Source organism: Fukomys damarensis, unplaced genomic scaffold (genome assembly GCF_012274545.1).
Source record: "Fukomys damarensis isolate Sample0158 unplaced genomic scaffold, DMR_v1.0_HiC HiC_scaffold_17, whole genome shotgun sequence".
Taxonomy (NCBI): Eukaryota; Metazoa; Chordata; class Mammalia; order Rodentia; family Bathyergidae; genus Fukomys; species Fukomys damarensis.
The window spans coordinates 16167170-16189567 of NW_022900929.1; the positions used below are offsets into that span (position 1 = coordinate 16167170).

Here is a 22398-nt window from a genome sequence, read left to right on the forward strand (position 1 = left end):
TTGACACAACATCCACCCAGGGTCTTCCACTGGGACCCTTGGCTACACAGGGGCACAGGGAATGGTGCCCCAGGCCCAGGCCGCCCTCACCAAGTCCTTGTTAGAGGGCAGAGCCCCGACTTGTCTTCTGTTCGGGGCTCGGGGCAGGCGGCTGAGGCCCTGCACCCCTACCGCCACCCCTAAGGCCTTTCCAGCAGGGCGTGGACCACAGCAGCGATGTGGGGGAGGCCCCTGCCCGGGGCCCCCTCCTCCTCCAGGATGTGGTGGGGCTGGCACAGGGACTCCTGAGGGGAGGGGCCCACGTTAAGTTCCCCCTGCCCTGGGCCCGGAGGAGGAGGGAAGGTCAGGGGTGCCCTGGCAGACACTGTGCCCACAGTCTGAAACAGATGAAATGCGGAGAAGCCAGCGGGTAACATACGAGAGCTGACACCAGGGGCCAAGGCTAAGGGGGCAGGAGAAGGCTGTCATTTCCAGAGGGAAATGCCGAGCAGGCAGGCTGGCACACAGAGCCCGGAGGCCGACCAGGAGCAGACACAAACACACAGAGGCAGCCACAGTCTGTACAGTTTATACACAGAGCCAGGGACCCATCCTGGGCCCCCACATCCTCTACAAATATAGAGTTCTCTCTACAAAATAGAGATAATTTAGCCCCCCCATAGCAGCCAGTGGGGGAGGGAAAGAGTGGCGCTCTCGCCATCCCTGGGGGCCCAGGGCAGCGCAGAGCAGGAGAGGCTTGAAGGCACCATCAGCACTGCGGGGCAGGGGCTACAGGAGGGAGGCCAGAGGCGGGGGGCCCAGGGTCCAGGGGCACCACAGTGGAGCCTCTGAGGTCAGAGTCTGTGAGGGGTACGCTAGTGTCTTTGGTAGGGGCTGAAGGCACCACTGGTGGGGGTGGGGAGATGAGCAGGAATCTTATAAATAGAAATGGGGAGGGGGACTGTGGCCCTAGGAACCCAGGAGACGAGTGTAGACGACATAGAGCAGCAGCATGAGGACCACGTAGAAGAAGATGAAGCCACCCAGACCCGAAGGGGGCCAGGCAGGTGTGGGGGCCTTGCCCCCCACCCGCTTCACAGCCTCTAGTGTGGTCCGAAGCCCCTGGGCAGTGCCCTGGAGGAGATCTGAGGGCGAGCACAGGTCAGCCTGGGAAGGAGGGCAGGGCAGTGACAAGGACAGAGGACAGATGTCAGCAGCAGCAGCCAGACAGTCCTTCCCACCCCCACCCTCACATGCCATGGCCAGGGCCACACCAACACGGAGACATGCGGGGCAGGGACGCGTGCGGGCAGGGAGGCGAGCAGGACAGGGAGGCGAGCAGGGCAGGGTGCGCTGATCCGCTTCTCTGGGGAGCAGACACCCTGTGAATGGAACCTGCCACCCATGCAAAGTGCTCGGGGAGCCCTGGCCACCACCACCACCCTTCAGAGCACAGAACAACCCTCATACCTCAGGCACTCCCATTTTTTGACAGGCTTCTAAGAAACTCTCCACATTCTTCCGAGACTTGAGGGCACTGAGTTTTGGCTGAGAGTAAGAAATGAACAGAGAGGAGGGCAAGGGGATGTAAAAAGAAATAAAATGTGTTATGTGCACATACCAACTCCCCATGATGAATAATCATTATGTACTGCAAACGTACCAATAAAAATCTAAAACAGTATGAAATGAACAGCGGATGAGGAAAAGACCACTGGCGCCCCTGTCCCCCTTCACTTCCCCCGCGCCCCACTCACCACAGCAGGCGAGGGCACGTGGATGAAGGGCACGCAGCGGGGCCGGAGCTGGTTGGCCAGCTGACAGAGGATGACCCCATTGGCCAGAGCCTCGGCCAGGTCCTCAGGCAGGGGCCGCTGCAGCCTTGACTCAAGGATCTGGGGGAGGGGTATCAGGGAAGTCACACCTGCCCCATCCCACCTCGGGGGAGCTCTAGGGTAGGAAAGAGGGTGTTGAGGGACCTGGGGAAAGGAGGTGCCATACTAACTCCAGGCCACCCACACGGTGCCACCTCTGCTTACCTGGCGTAGTTGAGACATTAATTCCTTCTCATCTGGAACCTGGCTGGGAGGCCGAGGTCTCAAGACATAGTCTGGTGAGGAAGGGCCTAGAAAGAAAAAAGAAGACACAAGGTTGTCTCCACACACATGGATTTTGTCACCAGCTCCCAAGGGTTGGCACCACCCCTCCAGCCTCTTTGCTCGTGGAATTCTGACACAAAGGGCCAACAGACCTAGAGAGCCCATAGGCCAGAAATGACACCAGCCCCCCAATTAGCTGACCAAAGCAAGGGCAGTGCAGGGGAGGAAAGAGACCCACCTGAGCCACTCTGGGAGGAGGAGCGGAAGAGGAAGCTGTTCGGTCTCTGAATGGAGCCGTGTGGCCGGGGAGCAGGTGCTATCGCTGGGGGCCAGTGCCAGGGATGAGGACAGGTGAGAGAGGTTTCCCGTCAGTGTCCCACTCTCCCCTCAGGCCACCAGCTCCCAGCCACCCCATCCTCCTCCCAAAGTCCCTGCACACCTGGTCCAACCATAGGAAGGGGCTCCTGTGAGGCAGGAGCAGGTGTGGGGGCTCCCTGTGACCCTGAAGCTCCCAGGGGGGTGGCGCTGGGCTTGGGAGGCCCACTGAGGAGAGACAGAAGGGAATTAGAAGTCTGGTCAGAAGACCCTGGGACAAGTGTCCAGGAGGGAACCTACTTGTGGGTGGCCTGAGTGGATGGGGTAGCTCTGCCCCCCGTGGCCCTGACGCCCAGCTTCAAGAAACTGTAAGAACAGGAGAGGTGCAGTCAACTGGCAGGCAGACTTCAGCCCAAGGGCCAAGTGGCCCAAAGGAGCCCACTGGCCAGCAGCAGCCCTCGCCAGCCCTGGACCTGCACCTGTCTTTCCGGGGGGCCCCCCAAGCCCCACTCTGCTGTTGCTGTTGCCGCTCCCGCTCCTGCCACAGCTGCAAGCTGTCTGGGCGTCGCCGTTCCTCCCCAGCTGGTTCCTCACGCCTGGACACACAGGAGGACATCCTAGTCAGGGCCAGGAGAGGGGCAAGGGGCTGCCAGTAAAAGGCAGGGGGCAGGCTCAGGCGGGGGCTGGGGTACCTGCTGCTGGGTCCCCGTTCCCCGTCCCCTGCCGCGGGGCTTAATTCAGGAGGCCGCTGCTCCTAAGGAGAGACAGCAGAGGGTGAGAGGTGGCCTGGACCCGACAGGACACCTCACCCTCTCTAGCTCCTCTTTTACCGCAGGAGGGTCATTGCTGGATCCTCACCTCAGCTGCACCTCGCTCTTCATCATCCCCAGGGTCATGGCTGTCGATGAAGTCGATCTGCTCCGGGTCTCCATCAGCTGGAGGGGCCAAGGCATGTCAGTCAGCTAGCAGGAGGGGGCCCACTGCCCTTGCCCATCCTGGCCTCCCCGGCCCAACTCTCCTCACCAGAGCCATCATCCCTCCGTTCCCTGGGTCCTCGAGGTTCCCGGGTCAGCTCTGAGATCCGAAATGACAGCTCTGAAAATTCATCTGTTGACTGAAGGCAGAAGGGGGAGAGGGGAGGGGGGGATTTCTGAAGTGCTGGGGGCTCATAGGGCCCCAGGCCTGCAGAGCCCTGTGAGGGACTGAGATTGGGGTCTGTTGCTGAGCCAGCCCGTTAAGGCACAGTGGGGAAGGCAAGGAAGAGTTCCAGCTACCACCTGTCACTCTGAGATTCAGAGGTACCAGGCAAGGGGTCCCCAGGCCAGAGGTCCTCTCCCACCACCGACAGCCCGTGGAAAGGAGGCCTTTACCTCATTTCCAGACCACCTTTTGGTGCCACTGTCAACGCTGTGGAAGCCTGAGTCCAACCCACCATCGTACCGACGTCCCGGAAATAGATCCTCAGCCGGGCTGGGGGGCCAGGGAGACTGGTCAGACCCATGCTAGCAGCAGCCCGCCTCATCCTCCCACCAGAATCCAGGGGGATCCCTGGGACCAGGAAGAGACAGAAAGTATTCCAGGCTTCTTTCGTTCCCACTGAGACTTACCAGGGACTGAAACTCGGGAGACGGGAAGGTGCCAGGTCCCCCAGAGCAGCCCCATGCCGTCCGGCCTCTGTTGATAAATACTTGAAGATGTGAAGTTTCCCCTTCAAGCAGATCTGTGAGGAGATACAGGTAGGGATGTGAGGAGGGAAATGGCTCCCCAGATCCTACTGGGCTGCTATAAGGGTACCCTCCACACCGTGGCCTAATGGCATCCCTGCCCCCAGGCCCACCCTGCCCGCTCCTCACCTGGGCAGGCGGGCTTTGCAGGGGGTTGCTGTCCAGCAGAATGACCTGCAGGTGCCTGAGGCGGCAGAAGGAGACCGGGATGCGGGAGACACGGTTACAGGAGAAATCCAGGCGGACCAGAGGAAGGTCCCCCAGCTCTGGCGGGTGGGTGAGGGACAAGTCAGGAGCAGGCCTGATCCTGGCCTGTGCTTCCTTCCTTGCCCTCTGCTCTGGCGGGCCCGTCACCCTGGGTCCATCACAGCCTCTGCCCTGATGGCTCAGAACAATCTCCCAGCTCCTCTTCCCACTTACATCTGACCCCATAATCCCTATCTGGACTTCAGCTCCCACCCAGTCCTGAGCGTCCCTCCTCAGCTGTCCATCCACACAAGGGATCCCCATTCTCAAGTGACCAGCACAAAACACAGACCAAAATGTGACCCCTAGTACTCAAAACCATCCCATGCTGTGCAGCCAGGTCTGGGGAGGTTGGGTGGGTTGTGCCCTGCCCCAGAGGGCCCTGTGCTGGCCACGCCCTGCACCTTAGGCAAGGCTCTGGCTGCCCAAGGGAAGGGTAACTTTTGCTAATTCTCCAGAAGGCAGCTCGGATTCATGGTGGACCTAGACACAGAATAGAACAAGCACCTCCTCACCCAGCGTGATAAAGGTTTTAACCATCCCGCTTCCACTACTTCCAACCTTACTGCCCACCAATGCATCCCACACTTCTGGCCCTTCCCACATCCTGTCCACTCAGCTAGGCGTACACACGGACTCCACTTTGCAGTCCTCACATCTTTCTAGGTTCAGCTCAACCACCCCTCATCCATGAAGCCTTCCAGACACCTCAGGCTTAGAATTCATTGCTCTTGGACTAATTCATTACTGGAGAAATGCGTTGTCAAGGGAGTGGCTTTGTTATAAAGCAAGCTCTCCCTGGCCCACTCTCTCTGTCTCGCCATGTAATGCCTTCAATAAGAAGCCCTCATAAGTTGCCTGGCAGATGCTGGTGCCTTGCTCTCGGACTTCCTGGCCTCCAGGCCCATGAGCCAAATAAACTTCTATTCTTTATAAATTACTTAGCCTGAGGTACTCTGTTACAGCAACAGTAAACAGAACAAGACTCATAAGAAAGAGGGCAGGTGCAGAAAAGGGTAGGGGGAGGCAGAAAAAAAGGGTTGTCACTTGACTCTTATTCTTCAAACCAAGTTCACACTCTTTGCTCTGGCATAGGGCCCTTTCTGCCTCACCCTGGCTTGCTTTTCTAACTGTAACCCTCTGGTCCATGCTGCCACCCCACACACTGCTTTGCACGTGGTGGTAGGTTTCTCTGCCTGAATAAAGGGTAGGATTTCTCCTCCCAAGGTCAGCCTGTGCTGGCTTGAACTTCTGGCAAGAAGTTTTCCCCACATTCCCCAAGCAGAGGCCTGCCTCCCCTCTCACTCCTTGGGCTCTCAAACTGTCCCTGTGAGTATCTGCCTCTCCCCATTAAACCCTTGAGAGCTGGCCCCAGATCTTGGTCACATCACCCGCATCTACCTGGCCCCCACCTAAAACCAGGGCTGCACACAAAAACAGCACAGGCTTAATACAAGAAGGTGCACTTGCTTCCCAGCAGAGCTATCAAATGTTGGTGCATGACAATTAGCTGTTAAAATGGGGCTGCCTGGGCTCCTGCACAGGTACCCTGTGGTTCAAAGAGTTGGCCAGGGCATCACCTGACTCAGGTATTTGTGAGCTTTGATGCCAAGTGACCTCGAAGGTCCCTTCTAACGCTGAGATTCTATGTGAAGTAAGCCCACTCACCTCCTCCCTTTCTGTGCCTATTCCCAAGTTTATAAAATAGAGCTAGTGATCTGTGATTTGCTAGCCTCACAGCATTGCTATGCTTATGAGGCAAATAAAACCATTTATAATTTTCTTTTCTTTTCTTTTTTTTTTTTTGCAGTACTGGGGATGAACCCAGAGCCATCATACTGACCTACATCCCCAGACCTTTTTGGAGATAGGGTCTTGCTGAATCCCTAGGTTGCCCAGGCTGGGCTTGAACTTGTAATCCTCCCAGAGTCCTGGGATTACAAGTGTGGGCCACCACATTCAGCCACAGTTTGCATTAAATACTGCAAAACCCTGGACAACTAAGGCATGATTCATCTTTGAAGATTCCTTGCCTATAACTTCTCCAAGGTAGATGAACTATTTCAGACTAATGCCTGTGTCCTTCCCCTTCCTGCAAGTTGGAATCAGAGCCCTCATAGTGATGGTATTGGAAGTGGGGCCTTTGGACAGTAATTTAGATCATAATAGGGCAGCTCTCATGAGTGGGATTAGCGCCCTTAAAAGAGGCCCCAGAGAGCTCTCTGCTGTCTGCCACATGAAGACACACTGAGAAGTCGGCCATCTGCAATCTGGAAGAGGACCCTCACCAGAAAGAACCTGATCACAGTAACACCCTGAGCTTGGCCTCCTGGCTTCCAGAATGGTTGTTGATAAGCCACCCCTTCTATGGTGTCTATGTTCCAGCAGCCTGAGTAGATAAAGATGTAAACATGCACGCCCCACCTCTAGTTGTCTTCCTTACCATCAGGCAAAGTGCTGAGCTGGTTCCTCCTAACATTAAGATCCCGCAGGGAACGGAGGCTACACAGCTCCATGGGGAGGGACTGCAACTCATTGCTGCTCACATCCTGCAATCAAGAAAGCAGCAGGGAAGGAGCAGTTAGACCAGGAACAACAAAAACTGCCCCCTCCCATCTGTCTCTAGCTACCTTGCCTTTAGTCCAAGCCTTTCCCTAAGGGTACTTCCTGCCTTTTTCTGGCTTTCCCCATCAAGAGGTCCCAGGTGTCTGGCTCAACAGCCCCTCCTCAGGCCCAGCTCCCCATCCTCACAAGCTGTCGCAGGCTTCCCAAAGTGCCGATGTCAGAAGGCAAGGCTCCCAGCTTGTTGTTGCTGACAATAAGCACTCGCAGGGGCAGCTGGCAGATGTAGGGTGGCAGTGATGACAGCTGGTTTCGACTGTGGAAAGGAGAAAGGCAGCAGGCTTACTTCGCAGGCATAGCATCTCAGCCCTTCCCTCCTCTCAGGGTTGAGAGGGTCACTCAGAGTGGGAAGCACTGATCCTTGAGGCGACAAGGATAAGTTCCCTTCCTACCTGAGGTTGAGGTAGGTTAGGGCCGTGAGATTCCCCAAGGCTGGGTTCAGGCATCTCAGGCAGTTGTGGTAGAGGCTCAGGCCCTCTAGGGACACCAGCTGGCAAGCAGCCTCAGGCACCTCGGGAAACCGGTTCCGGGACAGGTCTAGGGGAAGAAAGTGTCAGGGGAGAGCTGTGGACCTTAATGTGTCCCCTGAGCCAGCTGCCCAGCTCCCTATGCCTGGCAAACCTAAAGAATTGAGCCCAAGCTAGGCATGGTAATGCAAACTGCAATCCCCTCTGGGAAGCTGAAGCAAGAACATCACAAATTCAAGCCCAGTCTGGGCAACCTAGTGATTTAGCGAGACTCCATTTCAAAATAAAAAATATGAGGGCCAGGGATTTAGCTCAGCGGTTCAGTGGCCTGCCTTGCAAGCGCAAGGACCTGAGTTCAATCCCTGGTACCAAATAAATAAATAAATAAATAAATAAAATAAAATAAAATAAAAAATATGAAACAGATGGGGGTGTCACTTAATGTGAAGGCCTTATGGTCAACTACCAATACCACAAGGAAAAGAAAGAATCAAGCCCATAAACTGGGCTTCCTTTCTGGGGGGACAACAAAGCCTTCTGCAAAATGGAGTATACAGTATTCCAAGAATGACCAGGAAGGCAACGGCCTTAGAGTCACCAGGCAGGCAGGAAGAGGGGAGGAATACACATGAGCTCTACTGGAAGAGTGGATGGATTCTATATAACTCTTATGGTTCCTTGTGTTCCGAGATGCCAGGAGAAGCGAGTGTAAAATGTCACAGGAGATGTGTTCACAAGAAAACAGTGGGGGATTCAGTACGTGCTGAGTATATGCTCAGTGGCAGACCATATCCTATTTTTTTGTTTTTGTTTTTGTTTTTTTTGAGACAGGGTCTCACTATGTAGTTGAGACTGACCTGGAACTCACTATGTAGCCCAGGCTGGTCTCAAACTCACAGCAATCCTCCTGCCTCAGCCTCCCGAGTGCTGGGATTATAGGCGTGCACCACCACGCCCAGTGGCAGACCATATCCTTAATAGGCACAAGGCCCTGGGTTCAATCCCCAGGGGATAAAAAAAAAAAAAGGAGTTGTGTGTGGTGACATAAACCTGTAATCCCGCACTTTGGGAGGCTGAGGCAGGAGGATCAAACTTTGAGCCCATTCTGGGTAAATTAGTGACTTCCAGAGAGGCCCTGTCTCAAAACAAAAATTAAAGAAGGGCTAAAGATGTTCAATTCCCAGTACTACATACACATACACACACACACACACACACACACACACACACACACACACGGAAAGAAAAGATTAAGGTAAAAAGGCTGAGAGGTTCAAGGAGAAAATTATATGGAAAACTCAAAAACCACAAGCAATTCCTTCCTCCCTATTTTCAACACAGGGAGAAACCAAGGGTCAATATATCTGAGCTCTAGAGATAAGGCCCTGGACACTGGATAACAATTCCTTACCAGCCCTCAGGACCAAGGGACCAAGAAGGTCCAGATTCCCAAGGACTGGGAGGGAAAGGCAGAAGGCTGAGCTAGAGCTGGGAGAATCCTCGGTCCTTTCTATCCTGGGTTCTCTGGCCTCCTTCCCTCCTTCAGCCCACTGGCTTTCTGCTTCCCCTCAAGAGTTCTTCACCTTTGTAAGTACCTTGGATGTAGAGAAGTGGGGATAGGAAGAGACCATTATCCTCCCCATCTCAGGTAGTAGCTCCAGGGGGCAGGCCCCAGGGTTCCCTCCAGTCTGGAACTGCTAACTGCACAGCCCTCTAGAAACCTGTTTCTGTTTGCTCAGCCAGCTTGTACTGGGAGGGGCCCAGCCCTCCTGGGGAAGTACCAAGCATCAGATCTTGGTGAGCTCCTTCGAGGGCACTCCTGGGGTATAGGGAGAACAAAGGCTAAAGTGAGGGAAAGCTGGATATGTACCCCAGATATATAAAGTAGAAACAATCCATCAGGTTGTCTCTGGTAGGCTCTATGTTTGCCAAGGTAGACGACGGCCTGATGGCCCAGGAACTGCTTGCTCTCCCCCTCTGCCCCAGCCCGGGTACACATACACAGAGAACCTGGCATGGGAGAAGACAGTTCCGGAGAGGGTAGGAGGACTGCATCTGGTCCTCCCACCTGTGCCCAACGCCTGTTTCTTCTTCTGCATCCACCAATGTACTTGCGCATGCACATGTGGATGAAGGGGTGGAGACCAAGTTCTGATGCGTAAACAGTGGGTGTCAGGGCAAAAGCTAGGAGCGGAAGGGAACCCAAGTTGGAGGAGGCAGGGCTAGGGGCACAGGATGTGGTCTGTCAGAGAATGAGCTACACTTCTCCTTTGCTACAGTGGCCCCTCCCCCAGAGTCTTCCTATAGGTGACCCAGGGAACAGAGTCCAAGGAGTGCCAGGGGCCTAAACATAGGAAACATGCTGGGAAGAAAGACACTCATAAATAGCTTGGAAAGCAAGAGGAGAAGGTTCAGAATGATCAGCAGCAGAGCACTGAAACATTTCATCTGGGTCAACAAGGAGACATGTAGTGCAGGGTAGGGGCAATTCTGGATTTTTATCACTTCCCCTTTCCATTTCAGGCTGGAAGGATTCTGCTTAGGGAGAGGGTGCAGAGAAAGAGATCTGATAAAGATACAACGCACCTAACCTAGAACCTGGGCCCTGACAGGACTGAGGAGGGAAGAGAGGGTTTCCCAGGAAGCTGGGATTTTCCCGCCTCACCACACAAGGGAACTCACAGGAGCCCTAGCTGCACCCTGAGCTGGAATGCTGAGGGAGGAGGCTGGGAGGGGACAGGAGCTGGGAGGGGCTGGCAGTTCATGGTAGCTTTCCCCAAGAGTCCACTGAGACAGAGCCCTTAAGGAAGTAAAGAATAACATTTGGTCTTTGTCAAAAACAAGCAAGGGGGAGGGGAAAGAGAACAGACGGCAAGTGTCACACAGCTGCTGAGGTCAATCTGGAGCTTAGGGGTTGGTGGGGCGTCTAAGAGGGATAAGAACAGCTTCTGGGGCTCACCCATTTGAATTCACTTGCTATACAGGGGGCAAGAGAAGAGGTTAAAAGTGGTTCTCCCCAGAACAGTAGGGAGAGTGTGCCTGGGCCTGGCTGAGTGTTTGCAGACTGGCCGGCACCTGCCTGGGAAGAAATGCACACTTCTATCCAGGCCCACGTCCCCAATCCTCCTCACACCCCAGCCTAGTTGCAGCCTTTGGGAATACAGTCTTCTTCCCTCCTGATCCCCAAACCCCCGCTGACAGCCTGAGGTCACAGGCTGCCGCCGGAGCAGCTCAGGCCTCATTTACCTGTCACAGAAGCCCCCCCCACCCCAACAGATACCAGGGAGTGGAGGAAGCATGATTAGAGGTATCCAGAGGGTGGGAAGTGGAAGGAGTCTCCAGGGGGCTAGTACTCTCAGCTAGGAGATAGGATTTCCTTCCTTTCAGCAACTGCCTCAAGTCCCTCCCCCAGGCAAGCAGAAACTGAAGTGGGAATTCTAGTGTACCTATGAGGTCGCAAACTCCACAGTGACTACACAGACGAAGCAGGATAAGTCTCAGATAACGTCAGTAATAATAGGCGGAAGAAGTTAGGGAGAAAAGAGGAGAGGTAAAAGATTTGCTTGTTTCCCATGCGCTGCCTGGGTGAAGAGTAGAGGTCAGAGACTTAAGGGGGCGGGACTATGGCAAAGTCAACAGAAACATCCCGTCGTTAGAGACGATCTATGGGAAAGGGGTGCCTAGGGCTGCTATGATCTCGGTGGAACAGGGAAGGAGTTGCAGACAACGAGCAAAGAGAGAAGGAACTGGTTAGAAAAGCTGAGAGGCTGCTTTAAGGAACGATCAGAACTGATGTATAAGAGGTCATAACAAATCAGCCAACCAGGTGAGGGGCGGGACCACTGTGCAGGTGCGCAACAAGCAAACGAAGAGGGGAGGGGCCTGACCCGGAGACGCTGAGCGTTCGGTGAAACCAGAAAAGTGCTGTAGCCCAGGGATTCTATAGCAGGGAGTGGTCGTACTTTTATGCCAATCAGGAGGGGTGAGCAAACCTGTGGCCAGGTGAAGAGGTGGGCCAGACCCGGGGCGGGGTGGGAGCAGGTGGGCGGGGCTATGTAAATGAGGGTTGCGGGAGCTCCCGCGTCCGACGCACTCACCAGCCTGGGTGATGTCTGACAGGTCGTAGCTGCGGGCCGCACCCCTGGGGAAGTGCTTCAAGCGGCGGTTAGACAAGTTCAGGCTCCCAGTGGCCACGGCCTCCTCTAGGGCTCGCTCTGCGCTACGGCTCCCAGGAAGACCTGGAGACCCTGGCACTGAAGTCGTGGCCGCCGTCTCCTCTCCCCCTGCAGCGAGTGGCGCTGCTACTGCCGCCGCCATCCGCTCCCGGCGGCTCCCGCTGCCTGACTGACGGGACCGGCCGTCCCTCCTTTTCCCTCCCCCTCCTTGGAGCCGCCGTAGTCGCCTTCAGGGAGAGGAAATGGGGTCAGGAACTCAGAGGGCCAATCGCAATCGGCAGACACATCGGAAGCGGCTAATCAGAATCCGCCGAAGGGGTGGAGCGTCGGGTGCTGGAGCCAGACGAGGGAAGGGAGGGGTAGAGCTAGAGCGCTCGCCAACGGCCGTCGCTTCTGGTCGGTCCGCCCCAACTCAGCTTCATCCAATCACATGCTTAGGGCTAGAAATGGAGCCAATCGGATCCAACCCGGAGGTGGGGACTCTAGCTCTCAATGAGATAGGGTTAGAGACCCGGAGACCTCAAGCCAGAGGCGCCTAGTCCTTTTCCAATGAAGACCAATAACGAACCAGATACAGCAGAGTGACTGTCAAAAAGACCAATTAGAGCCTTCAGTGGAAGCTGGTCCGACCCCTTCCCTGACGGACGGCTCTACATACCAATAGCATGGGCGAGAAGGCGATCCCTTAGCTAAAGGAGGCGGGTGAGCTAGAACTTTGAGACTGTGACTTAAAGAAATTGAGCGCAGCGCCCTGGGCCTGCTGGGATTGCAGTGCCCGGGCCGGAGTAACGCGTGCGATTCCCGTGTGCTAGAGAGCTAGCCAGTGTCGAGGGCGTGAGAGAGGCCGAAGGCGGCTGTAGGCCAGCCTGCAGGCAGTTGTTGCAGCCAAAAGGGCCTCCAAGGCCATTTCCGGCTGTAGAGGCTGAGGCCCTGCAAAGGTCTTGGGACTCCAAAGGCGTGGAGGGGTGCGAGGTAGGGGCGCACCCTGGAGCTGATAGTCGTCCAGAGAATCGAGGGGGAGTTGCTTGGCTCCCTGGCGTCACCAGAGAACTTCCCCTGGGCAGAAATTGTAATAACCCAATCTCAGTATTCTAGAAACTACTTTAAAAGGATTGCAATGATCTGAGCAAAGCCTTCCTTTTACAAGGAAACTGAGGCAGGAAGGCGGTTTGATGAATTAGCAAGATCAAAGCGCGAGAGCCTGACAACTGGGCGTGGAGGTGCACAATTGTCATCCCATCACTTTGGGAGTCTGAGGCAGGAGGAATGCAAGGTTCCAGCCCAGCCTGGACAACTTAGCAGGACCCTGTGTCAAAAAGACAAAAAGACTGGAGATGCAGTTCAGTGTGAAGGTCTTGCATTTATTCCCTAGTACTGGGGAAAAATGCCAGGTCTTGATCCTCCACTCTGGGCTTTGCTGACTTCCTCTGCTTTTATCCTGGTCTTGGTCTATCTGAAACCTCTTGCTTGTTTCTTGGGGGAATGGAGTGCAGAAAGGGGACCCAAATCTAAGAGGCAGTGGAAAGTGCTTTTTCTGTCCACTTGGAGATCTTCACATTCTTTGTAGTGAAGTAAGACTCAAAAGAGTCCACTTTGTATGCTCATAGTTGCTGACCACCAATAACTGAAGTCGGCTTTCTCCCACGTGACATCTCAGACATTGATATGCCTAAACACATACTAACTCATTAAATTACCTTCGTAGGTATTCCAAAGTGGCTGTTTGCTAGTTGCATAAATATGGATCTGTCCTTGCCTGCAGGACCAGCTGGATGTCCATAGGCCTGGATTCCTTTGAGCCCCCAGAAGAGCCAGCTACTCCTTGAAGGTGTAGACATTCTGCCCTCTTCAGAGCCCACCTCGGCTCCCAGGATGTGTCCTAAGCTTTCAGAGCAAATATCCATCCCCTTCTCTCACCTTAACAGCTTGTCCTTCGTGCATGCAGTGATGTTGCTGGACCCTGGAAAGTGACCTGCTTTGGGATTGTTTTCCTGTGACTGTGAAGAGCTGTGCTGAGGGGCAACCCGCTTTCCCTGCTCCCTTGTCTCTTAGAAGCCATCTTTCAATAAATATTTTCTTTAAAAAAAAAAAGAATTGTGCTGAGTTGCTGGGTTCCTGTCTGGGTCAGGTGTCAGTGCAGGGGCCCCTTGCCCCTCACCTGTCAGAATGTCCTACTTTTCTCTTCTGAGTTTGTAATCTCAAGCTACAAATCCCTGGAGGCCCAGCCTGCTGAAATTTATAGGATTCACCAGTTTCTCTACAGCATTTGTGTTGAAAAGCCCTTAAGAGGGAAAATCTACCCCGCTGCAAGTCAAAGCAACATTTCTCAGGAGTTCATACTTTATTTCTCCAGTGTCCTGCATGTCCCATGAGCCACGCGGCTAGACATGAGCTAGAACCTAGGAGCCAGACCTGGCTACGTTCAGGAGAGTAGGTCACAGTGGCTGGACAGTGAGGTCACAGAGAGGTTTATTTGGCCTGGACTCCATGAAGGAGGGGCCCAAGGGGTCCCCCAGGCCCAGACAGGGGACATGGTGTGGGAAAGGCAGTGGGGACACGGCCCAGAGAGATGAGGGCAGGAGCAGGGAGGGGACTGTCAGGATGGTGAGGAGAAGCTGGAGACGGAAGCTGCAAAAATTGACTGGGCTGTGTGGTCGGGAGGAGGGGCTCCGGGTGAGGGGGTGGTGAGGATGGGAGCAAAACAGGCAGGGAGGGTGGGCCTGAGGACCTGGAGAAGATGGCAGGATTTGACAGGACAGAGTAGAAGTCAGATGAGCCCTGAGAGAGTTCACGAAAGACAGGTTGAGTGAGCTGGGCATGGTGGCACATGCCTGTGAGCCTAGCCTTTGGGAGGCTGAGGCAGGAGGATTGCCACAAATTCCAGGCTAGCCTGAGCTACATAGTGAGTTGAAAGCCAGCCTGACTAAACTACATAGTGAGATCCTACCTAAAAAAAGCAAACGAGAAGAAAGAAAAGTTGAGATCAGGATGGAGGAGGTGCCACCCTCACAGAACTCCCATGCTCCCCACTCTTCTCCTTGGGTAGGTGAAGCGGAACTGTCCTTCTTTTGGCCCAGAGCATGAGAGTGACGAGAAGAAGGGAAGAGGGAACTCTGTTTCTGTTCAGCTGTTCCCCCCAGAGCTGGTGAGCCTTGGAGGGGCAGCATTGAGAATGCAGGACTGGAGGCCAGACCACTTCAGGGATGCCAATAACCTGGCTTCCGGCCTCACCTCCAGGTGGAGCATATTGTCTCATTCCTCCCAGTACGAGATGCAGTCGCCCTAGGCCAGACCTGCCGCTACTTCCGAGAAGTGTGTGACACTGAGGGCGTGTGGAGGCGCATCTGCCGCAAGCTCAGTCCATACCTCCGGAAGCAGGGTTCTGGAGTCCGACCCTGGAAGAGAGCAGCTGTTCTGAACTGTATGCCTTCCCCAGCGCCCCTCTCTCCTCACCTCTGTCTTTCCTTCTTCTGGGAATCTTGCTCTGTAAACTGGGCTCCCTGTCCAGCTCGAAGGCACTTCGGCACTATCAGATTCAAACACACCCCATGAGTAGTTCTCCTGAGACCCTAGGGCCACCCTCTGATAATGTCACCCAAGTGTCCCTGCAGATACCAGCTCTTCCACTTCTCACCCCAAGGCATCCCATCCTCACCAAGCTTGGAATTTCCTTCCTCTAAATCAGGGCCACTGGTTTAGAATGATGAAGTCATTCTTTGGGATGGGGTCTGTCTTGTCATTCTATTATGTTTACCATTGCCTCTGACTCCACCAGCACCTCCCTACTTAGGACAACCAGTGACAAAGTCAGCAGCCCCAGCTTGAGAACCATGCTGTCGTCTAAGCGCTCCAGGGAGCCCCTATCCAATTGTTTCTGTCACACACAGACTAGGGCCAAAGACTAATCCAGAAAGCAGATCCACTTACTGGCCTTTGGTGGTCATGTCAGTCCTCTTTCTGCCTCTTTTCTATGTATTTATTCTTATCTTCCTTCACGTCTTTGATGCAAAGTTGAACCAAAGAGGGGCTTGTTTAATAGCACAGATGTGGCCCTGGGCCAAGGAGGGGCAGACTGGAGTCTAACTTTTCCGCACTGCCTTAGGAAGGGTTCTATTTCCCAGGTTGGAAATGGAGAAAACTAAATAGCACAAAGTCTGAGAAATCAGTTTGTCCACGCTCTGACCCATTCTCCTGCTTGTCAGCCTTGGCCCCTGAACCTTCCATCTCCTTCCCTTCACCAGACACGAAGGGCCTGTATTTCCAGGCATTTGGAGGCCGGCGCCGATGTCTCAGCAAGAGCGTGGCCCCCTTGCTAGCCCATGGCTACCGCCGCTTCTTGCCCACCAAGGACCACATCTTCATTCTCGACTACCTGGGGACTCTCTTCTTCCTCAAAAATGCTCTGGTCTCCTCCACCCTGGGCCAGATCCAGTGGAAGCGGGCGTGCCGCTATGTTGTGTTGTGTCGTGGAGCCAAGGATGTGAGTAGCAGGACCCTGGCAGTCCTGAGGTGTCCTTCTCGGGACATCTCTCTCCCTTTCCCTGGATCCCAGTAGCTCACCTCCTACCAGCCTCTTTCCCTCCTGAGGCCCTGGATCCCAGACACCTCGTTTTCCTCCACAGTTTGCCTCCGACCCAAGATGCGACACGGTTTATCGTAAATACCTCTACGTCTTGGCCACTCGGGAGCAGTCCGGAGTGGCCGGCACCACCAGCAGCCGAGCCTGTGACTGTGTGGAGGTCTTCCTGCAGTCAAGCGGGCAGCGGGTCTTCAAGATGATGTTCCACCACTCCATGAGCTTCAAACAGATTTCACTGCTTGGGCAGGAGACCGGGCGGGTTCTGCTGCTCCTCACAGGTGTGGGTGTGGCCTAAAGCAGTGGTTTGCAGATGTTTCCTGCAGATTCTTCAGGGCCCCTGCAGGAAGGGGGAGGGAGGCCTTTCACACAAGGACCTGCATGCCATCTGCTCCTGCTCTCTCTATCCAAAAAGCTCTGCTCTTATCTGCCTCCTAGTCTAGGCCTGGGTATCATATTTCATGTGAATAAAGGGCCCTCCTGCCAAAAAAGGAAAAAGAAAGGAAGAAAGGAAGGAAGGAAAAGAAAGAAAGAAAGATGACTACTCTAATGAATGACAGTTAAAACTCTTCCCCTGGCCAGGGATATAGCTCAGTGGTTCTACCATCCGCCGCCTGCCTTGCAAGCACAAGGTCCTGAGTTCAATCCCTGGTACCAAAAACAAAACAAAACAAAACTTTCCTAAAATTCTACTCCCCTGCCACCAAGCCAGGCACCTCACCTAATACCCCAAACTGGCCCCCCTTCCCCAGTGTCATCTGTGCTTGACCATTCCCTCAAGCCTAAAACCTCTGGACTTCTGAATGCCAGACAGGCCCCAAGTGCCTTTGACATGGCCAGCTTCTCTCCCTACTCCTCTCTCATGCTGACATAGTTCCTTGACTTATTCTTGGAACTGGGGTGAAGGGGACTTGGGACCACTCTTCCCATTTCATCTCTACCCTTTTTCTTCCAGTGTGTCTCTAGGGCAGTAAAGGTTCCTCCGTGTGGCTTGGGGAGTTCATCGAATATTGGGGAGTAATGTGAATATTGATGAGTCCCCGGCCCAGAGTAATTGTATCCCTCCCTTCATCCCCCAGAGGAAGGAAAGATCTACTCTTTGGTAGTGAATGAGACGCAGCTGGACCAGCCGCGCTCCTACACAGTTCAGCTGGCCCTCAGGAAGATGTCCTGCTGCCTGCCTCACCTGCGCGTGAACTGCATGTCTTCCAACCAAAGCAGTGCCCTCTACATCACAGGTATGAACCACCTCCCTTCCTCACAAGCCCCCAGCCTTGGGCAGACACCCTCACCCTTATTCCAGCTGTGTGGTGTGAGCCCCTTAGGGCCTTCTGAAAAGCTGGGTCTAGGCTCCCAGGAGTCAGAGTGGTTGCATTTCTAGTGGGTGTGATGCTCCCTGGGCTTGCAGCTTTCATCCCAAGTGGGAACTTTGCCCTAGGAAACGGGTGCCCAAAGCTGCTGAGCTGAGGGCTTCCCACCCCCCAGACCAGGGGGCAGTGTATTTTGAGGTGCATACCCCAGGGGTGTATCGTGACCTCTTTGGGACCCTTCAAGCCTTTGACCCCCTGGACCAGCAGATGCCGCTTGCTGTCTCCGTGCCTACCAAGGTAGGATCTCAGAGGGGCCCCCGCACAGACCAGATGGGTGGGGCCTTAAGCACTGGGAGCTCCTGAGGGCCTAAAATAGGAACAGGGATCCATGATTAACCAGGGAGGGGTAGGGGGCCCAGGGAGAGGGCAAGGCCCAAAGGGATGAGCTGGGAGGTAGAGGATTAGCAGATGGGAGATCTTGGATCTCAGAGTTCCTTGGGCAGGAATTCAGTGCCCACCTGCCCTCTTTCTTACCTCCTAGGTCCTATTCTGTGCCCTTGGCTATAACCACTTTGGCGTGGTGGATGAATTTGGCCGAGTCTTCATGCAGGGAAATAACAGATATGGGCAGCTAGGAACAGGGGACAAAATGGACCGAGGGGAACCCACACTGGTGAGATTGTTTCCCAGCAATTCCCATCTAAACCCTCTTCCTCCAATTCCCTGACCCCTGTGTCTATATACTTTTCCAACTTCAATGGAATCCACTTTCTCCTGCCCAGGAAAGCGAGGCCAGTGTGTGAAATGCCTGTTATATTATTGCACGGTCTCACACAGGTTGGCACTAGAAGGTCTATTCTATGTGGTTCATATTGTAAATCACAGTCAGAATTGAATGAGGGCATGGCTGGGGACCTGAGAGGCCAGGGACCAACGAGGGACCAAACAGGCCAGTTGCTGTGGTGCACAGGAGCCTGGTGAGGGACAGCAGCACTTGAGGCAAGAGCTTGGGCTGGTATGTGGCAGCAGGAAAGGAAAGGAATGGGTATAGGAGATGTTTTAGGAGAAAATAAACAGGCACTCAATACTGATTACTAGTTTCAGGAAAAAAAGGGTGTGAATTTGGACTTGTTGCAGGGAGAGTTAAACCCTGAATTGGAACTGTCTAGCTGGCATTCCAAGTTGGAACAAGGTTTAAATGACAAAAGCAGAGACAGAGGAGCAAATCGGGCTGCAGCCACCACCGGAGGCGGGGATGAAGAATCAAGGCTCTGGGGCAGGAGGCTCAGCCCTCCATTGCCACATTCCAGAAAGTTTCAACAGGGCAAGTGGGAGAGGGGGCTGCCTGACGACACTGTGATAACACAGGAACACGTTTACTGACACGGAAAGATGATTACTCTGTATATGTAGGTGAAAAAAGCCTTTGCGAAATGGGTTACACAGTACAATTTCGTTTTTTGTTTTGCTTTGTTTGTATGTTTGTTTTTGGAGACAGGGTTTTGCTCTGTAGTTCAGGCTGGCCTTGAATTCACTCTGTAGCCAAGTCTGGCCTCCAGTTTGCAGTGATATCCCCACTTCAGCCTCCCAAGTACTGGGATCACAGGTGTGCACTACCACAGCCGGCTTTATAATCTCATTTTTGTTTTAAAATATACAGCTGGGCTGGGGATTTAGCTCAGTGGCACGTACAAGGTCCTGAGTTCAATCCCTGGTACCCAATAAATAAATAAATAATAAAAATAGACAATCTATGCGTATTTGTTTAGGCATCAATGAAGAATACCCAGAAAGATGTTAATTGTTCGTGGTGGGATTTCCAGTTGATTTTTTAAATGTTTACTTGTCAGTATTGTGTAATTTTTGTGGGGAGGCAGGGTCTCACTATGTACTTGAACTCACTATGTAGGCTAGGCTGGCCCTGAACTCACAGCAATCCTCCTGTCTCAGCCTCCCAAGTTCTAGGATTACAGGTGTGCACCACCATGCCCAGCCTTGTAATTTTCTTTTAAGGACTATAGATTGCTTACCTGTGCCTTTGAAATTAAAATGTTAACAGGCTCAGAATGAGCATATAGAAGAGGTGCTGCTTTTTTAACAGCTGAGAAACTAAGTACCTTTTGGAGAGAGTAAAACAGAGCATGTTAGGGAGAGAAGCCAAATTATAAGGAGGTTTAGTAAAGACTGGTAAGGAACAAGAATATGGTCAGCCTCAGACTGGCCAGGTAGCCAATTCTGCTACCGCAAAGAGAGAGGTAGGGGTTAGACACCTGTAATGCCAAGACTTGAGGGTGACGCAGGAGGATCACTGTTTGAGGCCAGCCTGAACTACATAGTGAGACCCTGTCTTAAAATAGAGAGATAGGAAGCAATAGGAATCAGACACTTTTTTCAAAATAAGGTGGTCATTTTTTAAGATATCAGTGGGATACACTGAAAATGCTAGAGAGAGAATGGCAAGAAAGTCTTTCCTTGAGGGGGTGCGTAGGCATAATGAGGAGTTGTGCAGGGAAGGAGAGGAGGCTTAAGGCTGAGCCCCTGAGTGAGGCTGAAGGTTGGTGGCACAGAGTGTGGGCTGAGAACAAGGGAACAGACAGCAGGCCTAGGTCTGAGTCAAGAGTTTTATTTTCTGGGGAGCAAAGACGAGGTACCCACAGAGATGCCAAGTGTCATACTGTTGGGGGTGCAGGGCTACGGAGACTGGTGCCGCTCTGCCTTTGGTGGGGGAGGGGAGGGTGTAGGCTCCCCTGGCTTCCCTTCCTAGGTGACTGAGCCTTCCAGTCAGCCTTCTCCTGTGGGCCCCCAGCCCCCTAGTGTTCCCCTCTCAACCCTGGCCCTGTGTCCTCAGGTACCTTATCTGAAACGCCCCATTGCCCTCTGGTGTGGCCTCAACCATTCCCTGGTGCTGAGCCAGGATGCAGACTTCAGCAAGGAGCTGCTAGGCTGTGGTTGTGGGGCCGGTGGCCGCCTCCCTGGCTGGCCTAAGGGGAGCGCCTCCTTTGTCAAGCTCCACGTCAAGGTCAGAGCAGGGGCAGGTGGGTGGGACCCCCCTGGGGTGGGGGCTGGGGGTTCAGTAGAGCCAGGTAGCCCAAAGGACTGTAGCCAGGTCTCCTGCAAGGACCCAGCAGGCCCATTCTCCTGCACCACGCCACCTCCTTTTCCTGCCACGTGCACATATATAGATCTGTCCCTTAGCAGACCCTGCTGGCCTTGTGTGACCCTGCACAGGCCCTGTACAGAGCCAGCTACAGCTCACTTGCTGGCTCAGGGCTGTTCTGAGAACGGAAACACACCAGCCAGATTAGTCAGCTTCCTGGGAGCCCCTGCAGTGCAAGCGCACACCCCTTCTCTCTTCCAAGGTCCCTCCGTGTGCCTGCTCCCTCTGCTCCACTAGAGAGTGCCTCTACATGCTGTCCAGCCACGACATCGAGCAATGCTCCATCTATCAGGACCTGCCAGCTGCCTGGGGGATGGACAGCCTGGAGCCCAGCCTGAGGTCCAGAGGCCTCCAGGACCCTGCGGGGGCAGCCTGGGCCTATGAGGAGTACCTCAGCCAGATCCACAGTTGCCCCACACTCCAGGACTGCCTGGAGAAGATGAAGGAGATCGTGGGCTGGATGCCCTTGATGGCCGCACAGAGGGATTTCTTCTGGAAGGCTCTGAACATACTGCAGAAGACATCACTGGGGTTTACCCCAGGTCCCTCAACCCCTGAGAGTTGACCCCTCTCTGGTCCTCACCCCTGGAGGGACAGTGGCCTTGGGCCAGGGGGTACAGAGAAATGAGTGGTGGCAATGAACTCTGTATATGCACACAAGGAGGGAGTCACAGGGGGATGGGGACAGCCAGACCTGGCAGGGAAAATCAAGGAATGAACACTTTTGTAAAATATTCAGGGGGCTGCCCAGGTGGAGCCCCCAACCTGATATCATGGACAAGAGATTTGATGGACAAACAGAATAAAAGGTTGAAGTGAGGCCCAGTTTGGAACCATGGAGCCTAGCGTGGGACATAGGATAGGAGGTGGGGAGCCCAGCACCTGGGCAGTGGGTGATGACACAGAGCAGGAGCAATCAAACTCTGCATTGCTGGGAGCTGTTGGCACCTGAGTCCTCCAGTTTACCTTTCCTTTCCCACTCCCAAAACCTCACCCAGTCTTCTTGAACTTGAAAGTCCTGGCCCTACCTCTGACAACAACTCACCATTGGTCGAGGGATTTAGTTCAGTGGTTCTGCTACCTGCCTCACAAGCTCAAGGTCCCAGGTTTGATCCCCAGGACCAAAAACAAACTAACAAACAAAAACCTCACCATGTATACAGAGTTCCCAAGTTTAGGACCACTATCAGTCCTCCGTTTCCAGTCTCTACTTCATCCCCCTCATTCCAATGCACTCCACACCCTCCTCTCTTCCTCCTATATACCTTGCAGGCCTGGGCTTCTGGGTCCTTTCCCTTACTTTCTGTTCCTTTCCCCTTGTCCTCAGTAGAGGGATACTCCAATCCTCCCTGCCCTTTTCTTGTACCTTCAGATATTTGGAAGAAAAAATAGATGAATAGAATTCTTCCTCTCTGTTGTGGTGGGCCCACACCTGTAATCTCAGAGCTCTGACAGGCTGAGGCAGGATCATCAAAAGTTTGAGCTCAGGCTGGGCAATTTAGTGAGACCTTGTCTCAAAATAAAAAATTTAAGAAGAGCTGGGGATGTAGCTCAGTGCAAAGGCCCTGGGTTCAATTCCCAATGGTGGAAAAAAAATCTTTCCCCCAGGCATAGGGGAGAGGCAGTAGAAATGAGTAGCTGGGGCAGGGGGTAGCCAAGAGGTGAATGGGTAGGGGTCTCAGGAAGGCATCTTCTTCGTGCTGAGGAAGCAGGGGATGGAGAGAGCTG

At 53.9% G+C, this 22398-nt stretch overlaps 2 protein-coding genes across 5 annotated transcripts; one reads left to right on the top strand and one right to left on the bottom strand.

Moving 5' to 3' along the window:
- Positions 1–98: 98 nt before the first annotated feature.
- On the bottom strand, positions 99–12079 carry Lrch4 (leucine rich repeats and calponin homology domain containing 4). Of its 3 annotated transcripts, none has more exons than XM_010609405.3 (18): positions 11550–12079; positions 7378–7522; positions 7115–7241; positions 6807–6912; positions 4247–4383; positions 4001–4113; positions 3764–3863; positions 3417–3507; positions 3252–3328; positions 3086–3147; positions 2873–2989; positions 2694–2759; positions 2518–2621; positions 2317–2400; positions 2019–2104; positions 1737–1874; positions 1450–1527; positions 99–284 (listed from the first exon to the last, which is right to left on the bottom strand). In XM_010609405.3, exons 1-18 carry the CDS (start codon positions 11767–11769, stop codon positions 180–182), a joined length of 1956 nt encoding a protein of 651 aa, XP_010607707.1. In that variant the 5' UTR covers positions 11770–12079; the 3' UTR covers positions 99–179. The 3 variants fall into 3 exon arrangements, with proteins under 3 accessions (XP_010607707.1, XP_010607696.1, XP_010607702.1); XM_010609394.3 differs by lacking the exon at positions 99–284 and adding an exon at positions 553–1146 and having other exon boundaries at positions 11550–11882; XM_010609400.3 differs by lacking the exons at positions 99–284; positions 2694–2759 and adding an exon at positions 553–1146 and having other exon boundaries at positions 11550–11883.
- A 1926-nt stretch (positions 12080–14005) lies between these two features.
- On the top strand, positions 14006–22092 carry Fbxo24 (F-box protein 24). 2 transcript variants are annotated; one of them, XM_010609416.3, is made up of 10 exons: positions 14006–14300; positions 14674–14772; positions 14865–15048; positions 15869–16107; positions 16250–16484; positions 17283–17441; positions 17689–17810; positions 18055–18186; positions 20362–20532; positions 20873–22092. In XM_010609416.3, exons 1-10 carry the CDS (start codon positions 14115–14117, stop codon positions 21233–21235), a joined length of 1890 nt encoding a protein of 629 aa, XP_010607718.1. In that variant the 5' UTR covers positions 14006–14114; the 3' UTR covers positions 21236–22092. The 2 variants fall into 2 exon arrangements, with proteins under 2 accessions (XP_010607718.1, XP_010607724.1); XM_010609422.2 differs by having other exon boundaries at positions 14006–14231.
- The last annotated feature ends 306 nt before the right edge of the window (positions 22093–22398 follow it).